Source organism: Electrophorus electricus, chromosome 11 (genome assembly GCF_013358815.1).
Source record: "Electrophorus electricus isolate fEleEle1 chromosome 11, fEleEle1.pri, whole genome shotgun sequence".
Lineage (NCBI taxonomy): Eukaryota > Metazoa > Chordata > Actinopteri > Gymnotiformes > Gymnotidae > Electrophorus > Electrophorus electricus.
The window spans coordinates 1986071-2001281 of record NC_049545.1 but is presented as its reverse complement, the minus strand read 5'-3'; the positions used below and the strand labels follow the sequence as shown (position 1 = coordinate 2001281).

Sequence of the window (15211 nt, the reverse complement as noted above, 5' to 3'; positions counted from 1 at the left end):
CACACTGAAGATGACACTCAGCCAGGCCCTCACTTCCACAGATAATGGCAAACAGTTGGAGTGGGGTTCCAATTGCTGTACCTCGTGGATAGAGACTGTGGGTAAATATGCTGTTTGGCTCAATCTCTCAGGCCTGCCCACCAGTGAGAAAAAAAAATGCATTGCAGGTCTCCCTGTGGAGCCAGGGAAGTCTCTCTTTGTCCGAGGTATTGACCTGATGTAGCAGTGCTGTGATGACGAGAAAAAGGAGGATGAGGCATTTAAACTGTGCATGCCTGGAAAAACACCACATCATCTGCTGCCCCTCATTAGGTCTTCACGAGACCCTCCCAGGGGCCAATGCATCATAGCACTGGCAGGTCTAAGCCCTGCAACAAACACCCACCAGGCCAGATGTCCGTTGCTGCAACTGAAGATAAAAATTCTAAACCCCACCTCCTCTGATATCAAGAGTAAAAGGCCTGGCAAATGAGTAAGCGTGAGAGAGTCTTTGTTATACTTGATGTATAACCTCCATACTCCATACATTTAAGTCCCTGCCAGCCCATTCGTTGCAGGCTCGAGTTCCTCTCACAGAGAATACAGAAACACCCAGTTTGTGTGGGCAGCCAGAACCCACACATGGGTTCCATTGCTCATTGCAGCTGCAGCACCAGTTTAAGTGCTGCTGCAAATATGTCTCCCAGCACACAGTGGTATCTCATTGAAGGGAGACAGTTTTTAATGGTGCAAAACAGTGTTACCACACCATTAGTATGACACCATTCCCACATTCACAAAGAATTACGGACAAAAATTATTTAAACGTGGAAAATAAGCAGCTGGCATTAAATCACGCTTAGCAGCCCCTTACGTCAACACCATCTTTATCGCTAGATGGAAGTCTTGCAATGTCTAAGTATATTGCCGCTCTTTTTGTAGTTCCAAACTGCCACTTATCTACTGTTATGTTCTTGGAGAAGGGTCTGGACACGGATCTTATTTTCTTTTCAGTTGTTCTTGGTGTTGTGGTATTAGAATTGTTTTTTTAGGTTATCCACACGAGGGCGGACCAGAGCTGTCGAAGAGCTGTCGAGGTGACGTCGTTACAGCAACGGACGACCTGATTGGCTACAAGGAAAATTAACCTCCGGTTAAAATTCTGCGTCGCGAATATTATTCGGGGGTGTCTTGTTCGGTGGACCCTTTAAGATGGTGTGTTGAAGTTGACTGTTCTTTTTTTGGTCCCAGGTTCTTTAGAATAGGGCCTTCTGAGTGATTAATTGCTGTCCAGCTAGGTTCTTCGATAGAGCCTTTGAGACGTACTCGATGTTTAGAGGCTTTATGCACAAGTCCTCGAGTAGTTACATGAAATGCTTCTCTATCAACAACATTGAGTTGTTACATCCCTGTGTCAAAAGGACCACTGAGTCACTTACTGATAATTGATTGCCTGAAATATTGAGTATTGTTTGTGTTATTGTTTGGAGTTGTAGGGGTGGGTGCCGTGTTTTTTTTGTTTTGTTTTATTTCTGTTTGTGATGAGTTGAGGGAAGAGTGATTTGTATTTTATTTTCTTTGGTTTTAGAGAAAAATGAAATACTCCTGTTTAGGTTCGGTTTATGTTGTGTGTCTATATATATTTTTTGTGTGTCTATATATATTTTTTTGTATATGTTGTTTCTATACCATCAAAGAAAACCAATAATAGAATACTGAAAATTCCTTACAGAGTGTGGGAGCTCAAGTACTATAGCCTAAAGTTATAATATTTAGTTTACCGCATAATCCCAGTGTTTCAGATGGATTATTTTAATTTCCTGTCTCTTGGAAAAAGGATTGATTTAGGTATTTTCCCTGGACCAAAGTGAACAGCTAGTTCCCAAAAAGGGGGAGTTCACTATATTGAATCTTGGATTTGATAAAATCTTTGAACAGAAATTTGATAAAATTTATTTCAGATGACTAATTCCAGGACAGTGTTACAAGACACACACCATGTGTTTTGAAAAAGTGAAACTGAGCAAGCTCTGTTTCATTCTAATGATGCCCATGTCTGAAATTACAGGGTTTTCTGAACTCTATCCAGGTTGTAGCTTCCTTAAAATAAGACTTCATGAAGTGGATTTTTATCTCTCCACCATGCAGCCCCTTTCATGATCTCTCACATTTTCACAGTGACACACTTTTTTCACTGCACCAATGGAAGAGCATGTTTTATACTTTAAGGGCAAACCTGTAATAAGAAGGGTCCAAGAAGCTAGCCAGGCAGCCATAGATATGTTTCTCCCACATGTAAACATCCACATCCTTCCCACTACAGAACAGAGACACCACTATCCTTTCGATACTATCCTTTTGGCTATAGTACATTGTTCTTGGCATTAATCATATTTCCCATAGGTGGATCTGGAATATGAGATGAGAACAGCAGGTCAATATTGCTGTAACCCTGGTGTTTTGAAACATTGAGTGAATAGGCCCACCAAGTTTGCTGTGTGAGAAGCAAACACTTTCACTGAGAGCTGTAGCACAGGCCAGGGCCTCCCTCAGCACTAGCACCTGTCTGTCAAACTAGATATGGTGCAATTGGATGCATCTACAGAGGTCGCGTACTATGTCCTGTCCATATATCTATCTTTCCAGGTTGTTCTAAACCAATTTTTTACTAGAGAGTAAAATTTGTACTAGAGTTCTCTATCTTTGCATATATACACTGTATATCCCATACTTTCTCCTACCAATGCAACTTTGAGAAGCTCTACTGTATTATAGGCTTTATTCATGTGGATACACTATCTAGTGAACTCTAAATAAGCAGGCAATTTTTCAAAGGGAAACAATTTTGAAGTATGAAACGCCCTGTATAAACATGTTCCCCCTACAAACTACATCTAGAACGGCTCCATTACAGACACCATTTATACGTGGATAAAATTCCTAATGGGTGCTACACCAGCATTGCTATGAACTTCAGCACAAAACTCCTAATCAGTGTCTGTCTACCCACATATGTTCATAAATAAATGGAATTAATTTCTCAGAAATTGTCCGATTAGCACACTTACACAATTTCACAATCTTTCTTAAACCCAAGGAAAGGTCATAAATATGAGGAAGGCCATAAATTCATCCAGAACAATAAAAAAGTTAATTTATAGAAATCCAACCCACCAAACAACATGGTACCTGGTATTGGGGAGGCAAGTGATTCATAACTAGTTTATAAAAGGCAGGTGTGGTTCAAGACTGAATGATGTACATTATATGGTGTACATATGGTGTACAATGATGTACATTATATGTACATTAGACTGAATGATGTATGATGAATATATATATATATTCCCAATTAATTTTATTGTATGAATTACACAAACATCTTAACACAAAATACATTATATAACATTTCACAAATTTATTGTTAGTGTAATTGTAGTCCTCTAGAAAAAAATCAAATGAACAGTGAAAGGTAGAAATATAAATACAGTGGTGAGAAAGAACAGGAAAGAGGGAGATGATGTAAGTATAGAGGCAGCAAGTATCACGATGAATTTGTATGTTCTTTATGTCTTCTGCTGCAGGTAGGCCTGCTTTGTGGGGAAGTGTTTGGTGAAGAGAGGATCAAACAGTGACAAGATGGCCATCTCATTACGGGCCTGGTCCAGTGCTGTCTCCCTCCACACATCTTTTTCCTGACAGAAGAGATGATATAGGCCTATAGTAAAAATTGCAGCATAGTACACAAGACAGAGGGTTTTGGATAGAGGTCCTACAACAGCTGTGCAAGCAAAATGCTTCTCTGTAAACCTTATGTACTACACTGCAATGTTTACTACCTCTACATCTTTAACTAAACATATGTATATATATTACTACATCTACATTGCAACTACAGTATATACAATATTTAAATACTGAAAATTGCATAAACATAAGATGGTTTCACCTCCTAGAACTAACTAACTAACTAACTAACTAATATATATATATATATATATAAAGACAGTTCCCCCTCTGCAGCTTCCACACTCTTCTGGAGGCCCCAGAAGTCAGACACTGTTGTTGCACGAGAGGGCCTGGCTCACCATCTCCTCTAGTTCATGCAAAAGGTGTTCAGTGGGACTGAGGTCAGGGCACTGCTCAAACTGACTTAGCCTCTGAATTACCCACATCTCAATCTGATCAAGCATCTGATTGTGCTGGAAAACCCAGTTCAATCCTTAGAGGTCCCACCTCAAAACTTACAGTACTTAAAAGATATGCCACTTAGGTCTTCAAGGGTCTTGTTGAGTCCATGTCTCAATGGGTAAGAGCTGTTTTGGCAGCACGAGAGGAGCCTACAATATTAGGGAGGTGAAGGTCTGTCAGGTTTTAAAAAATGTGTGTGCATGTATGTGTGCATCGTTTCATAATGTAAATGCTCTCTTCGCCAATGAGTCATCCAAAGGATACTGACTGTGCATCCACCCAGAGCTGAAGCAGAAAAGTACTGAAGAGTATATGTGGAAATAAATCTTCACATAACACCAGTCCTCAGTAATTAAGAAATCTCAAAGCAGAAACCACAACCTCCTAGAGCATGAACTAGTCATTATTCCAAAAGCAGATGTCCAAACGTGGGTCAGAAATATGGCAGAACTACCATCGATCATGTCCTGTATAAAGACACCGATTCACTAATCCACCTGACCAAGATCTACAGCAAGGACATAAGACTGTCATCTGGGCTAGAGAAGCGATGGTCAACTGATAGTAAAAAAAGTGAAAGGTGATCAGGATAAATGGAACTGAACTTCTGCAAGGACATATAACAGACCTGGAGGACAGCTACACATAACTTGGGATTCTCCAATCACATGGAAACCATGAAGCAAAAACATCCAAGTACTGCCATACCTCCATATGCTATGGCAGGTTCTGAAGAGTCAGTTGAATAGGAACAATAAGACCAAATTCATAAACATACAATCACTAATCATGTCAGTACAAGATCAAGCACTAAGCAGTAGGCTGATCAAAGTAGAGGTGTATCACACCAGAGAAGACCCAAGATGCAGACAGTGCAAACGAGCCTCCTGAGACAATCCCACACTTAATAGCAGGATGCAAGATGCTGGCAGGGAAAACATACACTGAGACACAACCAAAGGGAAGAGATAATATAGAACAAAAATACTGTGATGCACCCACAGAATCCCAGGCCTCTGGTAGAAGGCCTGAATGTGAGGAAAAAAAGTCATGCCCACCCACTGGAAGGGTGAGACAGGAATTTTTAAAATGCATTTATATGTATGTGTATATATACATACAACACTGAATGGCCACTTTATTAGAGACACTTACTTTTTCATAGTGGAGCTTCCCTGTATGCAAACCAGACACATGACTGTGGATCAGTTTCAGTGTGATTCCAAATTAGTATAGGAAAAACGAGTGATCTGAGCGACTTTGAACAACGCATGGTCATCAGTGCTAGACCAGGTTGGGAATAAATAGAATTAAAGGTAGAATGTAGAATTGCAATAAAATAAAGTAAAAATAAAAACTGTGGGGACAATTACTATATTATACACAACTGCCCAAGTGCCACCGCATCCCCTAGTAATATACACTGACTAATGATATGGAGCATAATTAAGTAACAGTGCGAATAACAGCAGGTATACAACATGGAGGACTACTGGGTGTCATGGGACGCCTCCCCACAAGTCACGTGTTATGGTTTGCCATGTGCAGGTGGGGGTTCACTCTTGTTTGTGGCCACACCCCGGTGAGGGCACGCACCTGTACGGGGTTAATCGTTAGTGTTTGTTAGGCTATTTAAACCCCTGTCAGTGTATCCTTCACTGTTCGTCATTGTTTGTCAGAATTAGAGCATATGTTAGTATCTGTGTTTGTCACAATCTTTATTGTTAGTGTGATTAGGTTCACTGTTAATGGTATCTGTGACTGCCACCATTGTCTATTACGTTTGTCATTAAATGTTTCACAAAGTAAAGGGAGTCTGTGCGTCCTGTTCCATGACAATATCAGTGCAACAGTGGTATATGATATAATTATTTTATATATATATATATATATATATAAAATAAACTGTCTTTAGTTATAATATAACAGTAGTACATGTAGCTACTGGGAAAAAAAAAAGATATATAGAATAAACAGTATATACACATATGTATGTAATGATTAACAGTCTAGTACAGTATAAGTGGAAGAAAGAGGCTCTTGAGTTATTGTATAAGGAGGGTGATGGTAAGCATGAGGACAGACTGTGTCTTCAGCTATTGTTATACAGTCTGATTGCAATGGGCACAAAAGAACACCTGAAGAGTTCCGTCCTACACTTATGTGGAATGAGTCTATGACTAAATGAACTGCCCAGCAGCCACAGTTCCTCACTGAGAGGGTGAGAGGGATTGTCTGGATTTGCCCTGATTTTGTCCTTCATCCTCCTCACACAGCCTCCAGACTGTCTGGCTCCAGACCCACCACAGAGCTGCATTTCCTCACCATCTTATTCAGTCTGGCAGCCTCTCCAGCCTTGATTCCACCACCTCAACACATCACAGCAAAAAAGAGGACACTGGCTACCACAGAACACCTTCACCAATTTATGGCACACATTGAAAGACCTCAGCCTGCTCAGCCAGAACAGCATGGACAGTGTTATGTGTCCACTCTAGTTTGTTATTTATCTGTACCCCAGGATACTTGTAGGAGACCACCCTCTCCACTTCTACCCCCTCAGTGAAAACAGGGGCTGCGGGGCTTCTGTTCCTCTGATAATCCACTATAATCTCTTTGGTTTTACTGATGTTGAGTTTCAAATGAAAGTGGCTAGTGAATGCATATATCTTGGAATTTTGGCCCATGCAGGCAGGATAGCTTCTAGATAGATATTCAAAATTGTAGCAAAGAACACAGAGTTTCCAGAGAAACAGAACGTTTCGGACAGAGGGCCTTCATCAGCTGTTCAATACAATAGCAATTTCAATACTGGCCAAAATTTCAAAGCAACTAAGTAAATTTTCTGTAAACCTCCTTTATTAAAATCAACAACATAGTATTTCTCACCAGTGGTGTTGCCCCATACTTAAGTAGTCTTCGAACCATTGCTTCATCTTTCAGTCTGACTGCTTGGTGCATGACAGTGCGACCATTGTAGTCCTTACTGTCCATGTCGACACCAGACAAAGACCAGGCATGTAGCAGATCATAATCCTTCTTTGTAACTGCACTATGGGTGCACATGCAAATGAATAAAACACAGCTTTATCACTGAGAATGGTAAAAAAAGAAAAAAAGAATTCTACAGTGAACATATAGATATCAAGACAGACATTGTCCTGAACGGTCAAAAAGAGAAGAATAACTCACTGTATCAGCTCCATGGCAACTCTCACTGACTGCATTTTCACAGTGGCGCCTTTCATGCGCATGAACTTGACAACATCCCAGTGGCTAGTACGTTAGAGGAAGATTCATGCATTTTACGATACTCTCTGAATACCTATTAACAGTACAGGTCATTTTTATGCAACTAGTGTGAATATATAATCACCTTTTTACACAAGACACACAACTGTATATTTCTTCTTGAATTCTGATGTAAATTACTTTTTTTCTGTGTTAGTGCCAGTTTCAACTCAGACAGATTGAATGTAGTTTTTCTATGTTTCTGTGAATACAATGTATACACGTTTACTATAATGATGACATTCAGGTCCTAGTTCATCCTGGAAAACCTGAGATGTGCAGTCAAGTTCTTTTAACCTTTTAGCAATGATCTTTGGAAATTTCTTTTTTTCTATCTATTTAAAATAGATCCTTCAAACTTTTTTTTTAGTTGGCACTGCATTTTTGTCTCTTTTCATCTTATGCCATTTGGTTTAAAAGCTTTAAAGTAACAGAACTACAAAATATCTAATTTTTACTGCATTATCATGTTTGACTTGATTCATCTGTTAAGTATTAAGTTTCCAGATATGCATACAGATATGTCAGAGAACAGAAATCACTGAATTGAGCACTGCTTTGGATTTGAAGTAATGTCTCCTGCTCAACTGTATCCATCAAAGAGGCCATGTTGTCTACAAGTATTTGCTACTCCACTGCACAACACCAATTTATTTCACTATTGAACAGAATGCCTAGACAGAAATAGGACCCTAATCACTTAAGTCAGATTTTGATACAGTGCATGATACAAATAAGTGCCTGTACACACCGCTGTCTTCATGGATCAAGTGGCAAGCACCAGGAATCTGATGCAGAACCATTGCAACCCATAAAGCCACCATGTAGCTTCATGGTTGTTATGTGACCTGTGGTTCTATTTTTTAAAAAGGAAAAAAATACCTGTTTTTGATAGCCAGTTGTAGGGGGGTGTTTCCAAAGCGGTCCAACAACTGAGGGGAGGCTCCATTAGCCAGTAGGTACTTCACCATGTCTAGCTTCCCCAACTCACAAGCTCTGTGTAAGGGACTGATGCCATCGTACTCGCCACAGCTAACATCCATCTCACCAAGGCAGTAAGAATGAAAAATAGGTTTAGCTATAAATAACACGATGGTTGTTCTAATAATTATCTCTTTGGCTGTTGACCAGGACAAGGATAAAGGGGCCATCAGAATTATATTGGTGTTAAATACAATGGCAAAGTCTTGGAGTAATTTATTGCCATCACTGTTAATGGGAAACATTTATTTTGTTTAAAAAACTTTCTGAAAAAAGATTAATAAATGAATGTTACCTTCTCCAGAAACTGTTGTAGTGATGCAAAGTCGTTATTTTCCACAGCTCCACAAGCAAAGCAGGGCACAAGATTATGAACAAGCCCCTTCCGCTCCTGGGACAGAATAAAGATGGATCTAATTCTCCCTAGAGCTATACAAGACAACTGACATGTGTAACATAAAAAACAGAATGTGGGCCAAGTGATTTTAGTAACCCAAGAATCTGAACATGAACTATAAATCGAGAAATATGACAGCCACAAAAAGATGCCAAACTAACAGAAACTCTGTCAGATGGTTATGTATTATATGTGGTAATGTTTATTACCACATTAATTTGGGATATTTTGGTGCAGTTTTATTTATTTATATTTGTTTATCACGCAGGAAAAATAACTTAAGAATTATGGGTATTGAACTGACTAATATATCTGTAAAAATCTATTTAGTCATACTGTTAATAGAAATATCTACTTTAAAATCAACAAGCACCTGGGTTCTTCTCTCTTGCATGTACTTAACCTCAGTGTATCTGTCTTACATTTACCTGACACCTTTATTCAAAGCAACTTACAATTATGACCAAGTACAACTTGAAGGCCTTGCTCAGGGGCCCAACAGTGGCAACTTGGCAGTGGTGGGACTTGAACCAGAAACCTTCCAAGTACAAGTACCTTAACCACTGAGCGACTACTGCCCAGTCTTACAACTCACCTTACTAATAAAAAACAAACAACAAACAAATAAAAGCAATATTCCCAGCTCCAGTCTCAGAGATCCATCACCCATCAGTTTTGTTCTAATCCTAACACTTGACCTAAGCAGTGTACTTACTCTGCAGGGCAATATATTTCCAGGACTGTTATTAGCACTATATATTAGAAATCTATTGTTCACACTTTTCTGAGTGTTGATATGTAATCCTTTGTATAGCACCAGCTCACTAGAAATATGCATACTTTTTAGTGATCTACAGCTGAAATCAAACACTGATGACTATAATCACAGTTAATTTCATGATGCCAGATTGTTTTCCTCACTTGTGTTGGTAACTAGAGAAACATGCAAATTACTAAAATAAGATTGTGTACTGTTTTTTCACCTGTACTAGTAAACAGTATCTGCATCCACCAGACATACTCTATATAAATATATATATAGTTATCTTGTCAGACTCTAATATTAGTAATCAAGCCCACTCTTGCCTCAAAGTCTTTGTTGTGAAGCCAGCCCAGCTCCAGTGATTTACCCAGCCAACATAAGAAGCTCTTATCTCGAATCACAACTCCCCCTATAATAATGGGTTTGAGGGTCAGATCCACCTCAGGAGAGCTGTCCATCACTGACAGTGCAAAAAAGAAGACATGCCAACATACACATCAGGATTATACGTCTATTCACACTCTACATCCAGTTAACATATTCTAGACTTTTTTGTGTGATGTGTGATGACCCTTATGCAAAAGGTCTACAGAATGTCTATAACATACAAGAGCATATAATACTTAAAAACTAAAATGATACTGAACTACTATATACGTTTCATGCTTAATTTCTAGCAGTGAACACAGTACTTCATATCAACACGTGACATGTAGGTTTGTATGTGTTAAATGTTTGTAACATTTTTTTCAACTGACATTTTTACAATCTCTATATATTAAAATGGATGTAATCATGTAAAATATTAACTTTGCATTCAATTAAATCGTAGGTTTTCAATAATGATCGAAATTGGGAGTGTCCGACGTTACCCATCTAGCGACGGTCAGCTAGCTCGGCTAATTTGGAGAAGCTAGCTATTTAGTAAAATCGATTCATTTCCTATTTATTCAAGTAATTGTTTCTTCGGTTTTAAATCTGTGCTTATTCTGCTTCTAATAAACAGCTATTAAGTTCGAGGTAACTGTCTTAAGTGATTAGTTAGAGCCAGCTAGCTAGCGTTAGCATTCCTTTGCACGCGAACGCTTAACAGCCATTGACCGTTGGCTACCATAAGGAGGTAACTAGCAAGTTTAGCTAAATGGCTAAGATGTGTGGAGTTCCAACCCTACTCCAGGTGTTCGTGTATGTGTGGAGAAGAAACACAGTCCTCAAAATCACTCGGGTACACAATGTCATGTCCGTTGATGCAGGAAAGAGACAGGAAACAGTGCGTTACCTTGTGGCCTTTTATTAAAGCAGAGCTCTGGAAATGTCACTTCACAACACAGCGCGAGTGAGATCTAAAACATAATTTTACACACACAGACTTATAGTTTTCTCGACTTGCGCCACTTCTGCTTTTGTAATTTTCCATCTCAGCCGTCGCCTCTGTTTAACTATCACGTACAAAAGTCTTCTTGCACAATCGCACATATGCACGTCTAAGGCATTTCCTGTTATGTCTGCACATACATCAATTATTTTATTAATTCAAGCATTAATCCTATTCCATTCTGCGCATTATTCTCTATTAGTATAAGCTTAGCATTCATTTAGTTTATGCAACCCCACAACAATTAATTGCGCCTTAATTACAGAGATCTCCGGAGAGCCATTACACCTCGCAGGGTGCAACTAAATCAGGATCCCAATTGCCTCCTGTCACAATCATTCTTTGTATTTCTACTCCATTTAAGGAACTGTTTTATTTTTTTTCTGCGTGCTGAGACAGCAGCCTTTTTCGCTACCTCTGTTTTACAATACCCTTACACACATATACCCTTTCACTTCCCCCTTCTTTGCTCTGTGCGGTCTCCTCCATTGTGAAGTCTCTTTGTAAAACTGCAGTATTATATGCCACAAGCCTATACATTTTTTAATACCCCTCACCCTTTAAATAATGTAATGTAACTACTCACCCACATTCTATACTTCATGCTATGTTTAATGTCACGTGCCTTCTATTACTGACCCCCATCCCACAGATGCCATTAATTAAGGTGATCGTAAAGCCCGGTGGACGACAGCGAAGACTGTATCAATAGTCCTTTTAAGTGAGAAAGAGACGATGTGATTTTGCGCATGAAAAACAAGTGACATTTCTAGCAAAATGACTTAACTAACCTAGGTTAGCTAGTTAACGCTAGCTAAGAAGATGGGCTAGCTTAGCTGTTTACAGTAGAAGTCGGCGAGAGGGTCATGGGTATGGAGAAGAAAAGTGTAAACCTAGATTACATCGTTCGTTAGCTGAATTTTAGTCTTTTTGTCTCGCTACAGTGGACGTTTTTGATAGCTGATTAACGAAACCTTAAACCCGGAATTGTGCTACAGATCAAATAGTGTTAATTACATTATGAATGGAGACTAAGCGCATATGGGCCACGCCCACACTGGGGTTGGGGTGAGCAACCCTTCAAATAGGCCAAAGAACATTTACATTCATGGCATTTAGCTGACACTTTTATCCAAAGTGACCTACAATTATGACTGAGTATACCCTGAGCAATTGAGGTTTAAGGGCCTTGCTTAAGGCAGCCAACAGTGGCAACTTGAACAAGCAACCTTCCAATTACAAGTCAAGTACCTTAACCACCAGGCCACCATAGCCCATGAATCAAGAGTTGGGTAGGGGATTGCACATGTAAGATCTAACAAGCACTGATTTAAGGTTTTACAGAACCAAAATGATGGCATAGCGAGAGTAAAGTTATGAACAGACAGGAGGGCTCCCTAACCACAGATTTTAGTGGATCATGATAGTATTCATGTCTATGTAAGCAGTAGACATTTTCTCTCAGCTAGGCTGAAAAGTTAATTAGCTATTTCTCTGAGAATTTGTTTAAAATTGTATCCAATTTAAGATATATTAGTTTAGCTAGCTTGCTGTTGTGTTTGCTGTTGGTGTAGTGCGTAACCCCAACGTGGAACTGGTGTCACTGAGCATACATTAATGGAGTCAGTGTGGCTAGGCACAGCTTTAGTCACCAGGGAGGTCAACGTGGGTTTATGCTTAAAGAGGTGTATATAGCTGGTGCTTGGAGGGCTTTGATGGGGTGGAGCTGGGATGCCAGACCTCACTGTTGAGCCTTCTGGAGGTGTGGTGGGCTTAATTTAATTAACATAAATCAAAAGATTTATAATGGTCAGTTCTCAAGAGCTTCAGTGTGGGACAGAAAGTTGTCATCAGAAGCCTCAAGGTCAGTTTCCTACTATAACAGAAACACAGCTTAAGTGGGCTACCCAAACAACACACAAGTGCACCCAATTTAAATCACCCACTAGACTGTCCCATCAGCCTATCTGCCCTGCAGAAAATGGTTGACCACACCCCCGGTGCAACACAGTCCTAGCATGTTTCTATACATGTCTTATACACGATGGGTATCAAAAGCACAGAAGAACATAGCAGTGCTGATTGTATCTAAATGAAATGCCTATAAGTTTTTGTCTTAACTTTGAGGAAGTAGGCTCTTTGGCAGAGCAAGAGGGCAAGAAGGCAAGCACTCGCCTGGTTTAAATCTCATTTGACAGATGGCTATCAATTTGTCTTTGTACAAAACCAAAATATGGTGTTCCATAAGAGGTTAGTAGTGGGCCCCTTATTATTCTCATTATATATGCTACCATTAGGCACAATCAGTTGCGAGCATAGCATTATCTTAACAAAATTGAGGACTGTGTAAAAGAAATAAGCTGTATGGCATTGAACATTTTCCTTCTGAATTCCAGTAAGACTGAAGTGCTATTGCTTGGACCCAAGGCTGCAAATTATCTAATATTCTACTCAGTTTTGATGGCTTTTCAGTAACACCCAAAATCATCATAAAAACAGGTGTTATTATTGACCCTGATCTCTCATTTAACACTTACATATGTAATGTACCTAAAACCTGCTTTTTTACCATTTATGTTATATTGCTATATGTTATATTGCTTATATTGTTATATTTTTCATCACTACATACAGAGAAATTGGTGTATGCTTTTGTTTAATCAAGCTTGGATTATTGTAATGGTCTTCTAATTGGATGCTCTAAAAAGTAATTAAATAAACCCTTAAAAGTTATTAAATAAACTATTGTGAGATTTGTACAGAATGCAGCAGCAGGAGTATTTACTAGAGCTGGAAAATCCCACCACATTAGTCCTGTTCTTTTAGCTTTGCACTGGCTTCCAGTCAAATTTTGAATCGATGTATAAAGCTGTAAATGGTCTGGCCCAACAGTCTGAGTGAACGTGTGAACTTGTTGAATACTATAAGTTGCCTCGTCTCCTGTGTTCTAAAAGTGCAGGGTTTCCCAAAGTTCCTCAAATTAGTACAATTACAACTAGGTGGAGAGCTTTCTTATAAAAGCTCCTCAGTTATGGAATAGCTTTCCAGTTTCCATTGGCACATCTACTGAATATGGACTGTGGATGCATTGTTCATCTTCATAGATCTACAGATCTTTTTATTTCATTTGCATGTTACTGAGAACATGATGCCAACACTGGACTAGACCTGCTAATTAGTGACAAAGCCTCTAAGATGATTCCAGAAAAAGTCCTGGTGTCACCAGTAGATATACTGATGCTGCCATATCCACCACATATAGTCCAATGGATGCACCCTAGACCCACCCTAGACCCACTGATGTAGCTGAGACTCCCACTGAGACTCCCACTGAAGTGGCTACTTGGACTAAACATAATGTAATAAAGCATGTACTGTTTATTAACTGGGCCACCCAAGGAGAATGGATTCCCCCAAGTCTTGGGATTGGATCTTGGTCCTCTCAAGGTTTCTTCCTCAGTTCGGCTCAGGGAGGTTTTCTTACCACTGTCGCCTCAGGCTTGCTCCTTAGGGACCTGGACACATACATTTGTAAACCTGCTTGTGACATGTGTTGTAAAAAGCCCTATATAAATACTATTGACTAGATAATGATAGTGTGATATACTGACAGTATAGAGGTTGTTATGGACAAATAATTCTAAAAATGTATCAGTTTCAAGTACCTGGGAGTTCACATCTCACAGGAGCTATCATGGTTTTGTCTCAACAACTTCCTGGTGAAGAAGCCTTGTTAATGTCTTTACCACCTCAGACACTTAAGAGACTTTAGACTGCCCTCCAAGGTGCTGCGGAACACTTGCACCACAGCCTGGTTTGGGAACAGCACCAATCAGGACAGATGTGCTCTCCAGAGTGTTGTGTGTTCAGCTGAGTACATCATTTGGACCGAGCTCCTTGACCTGCAGACCATCTACTACAAGTGGCATGTGAAGCTACCGTAACCATCCCAACAACTGACTATTCTCAATGTTGAGGTCAGTAAGTCGCTTTTGCTTCCTGAAGGCAAACACAGACAAGATGAGAAAGAGCTTCTTCCCCCAGGCCTTTAGGGATTATCTAACTAGGACTCTCACACACACACAATCTCACACACACACATCATACACATTTCAATTATTCACTACTTCCTGCTTAGTTGCACAACAGTTTGCTGCATATTCACTTTGCACATTCTGTACTTTGCACTTTTCACTCACCTTTGCTCTCAATTATACATTGCTTGACTATACAC

At 39.5% G+C, this 15211-nt stretch overlaps 1 protein-coding gene across 1 annotated transcript; it reads right to left on the bottom strand.

Moving 5' to 3' along the window:
- Nucleotides 1-3320: 3320 nt before the first annotated feature.
- si:dkey-9i23.14 (L-asparaginase) lies at nucleotides 3321-10929 on the bottom strand. The gene is made up of 6 exons (XM_027000503.2): nucleotides 10882-10929; nucleotides 8738-8833; nucleotides 8344-8504; nucleotides 7363-7446; nucleotides 7060-7222; nucleotides 3321-3674 (listed from the first exon to the last, which is right to left on the bottom strand). The coding sequence occupies exons 3-6, from the start codon at nucleotides 8502-8504 to the stop codon at nucleotides 3546-3548; spliced, it is 537 nt and encodes a 178-aa protein (XP_026856304.1). The 5' UTR covers nucleotides 8738-8833; nucleotides 10882-10929; the 3' UTR covers nucleotides 3321-3545.
- Nucleotides 10930-15211: the final 4282 nt, after the last annotated feature.

What these genes read in the sequence shown, in the direction of transcription:
- si:dkey-9i23.14 (XM_027000503.2), bottom strand. Translation starts at nt 8,504, where the DNA reads ATGGATGTTAGCTGTGGCGAGTACGATGGCATCAGTCCCTTACACAGA. An exon ending in CAACTGGCTATCAAAAACAG is followed by an intron (nt 7,447 to 8,343) that starts GTATTTTTTTCC and finishes CTAACGTACTAG; the next exon opens with CCACTGGGATGTTGTCAAGT. An exon ending in GTTGCCATGGAGCTGATACA is followed by an intron (nt 7,223 to 7,362) that starts GTGAGTTATTCT and finishes GTGCACCCATAG; the next exon opens with TGCAGTTACAAAGAAGGATT.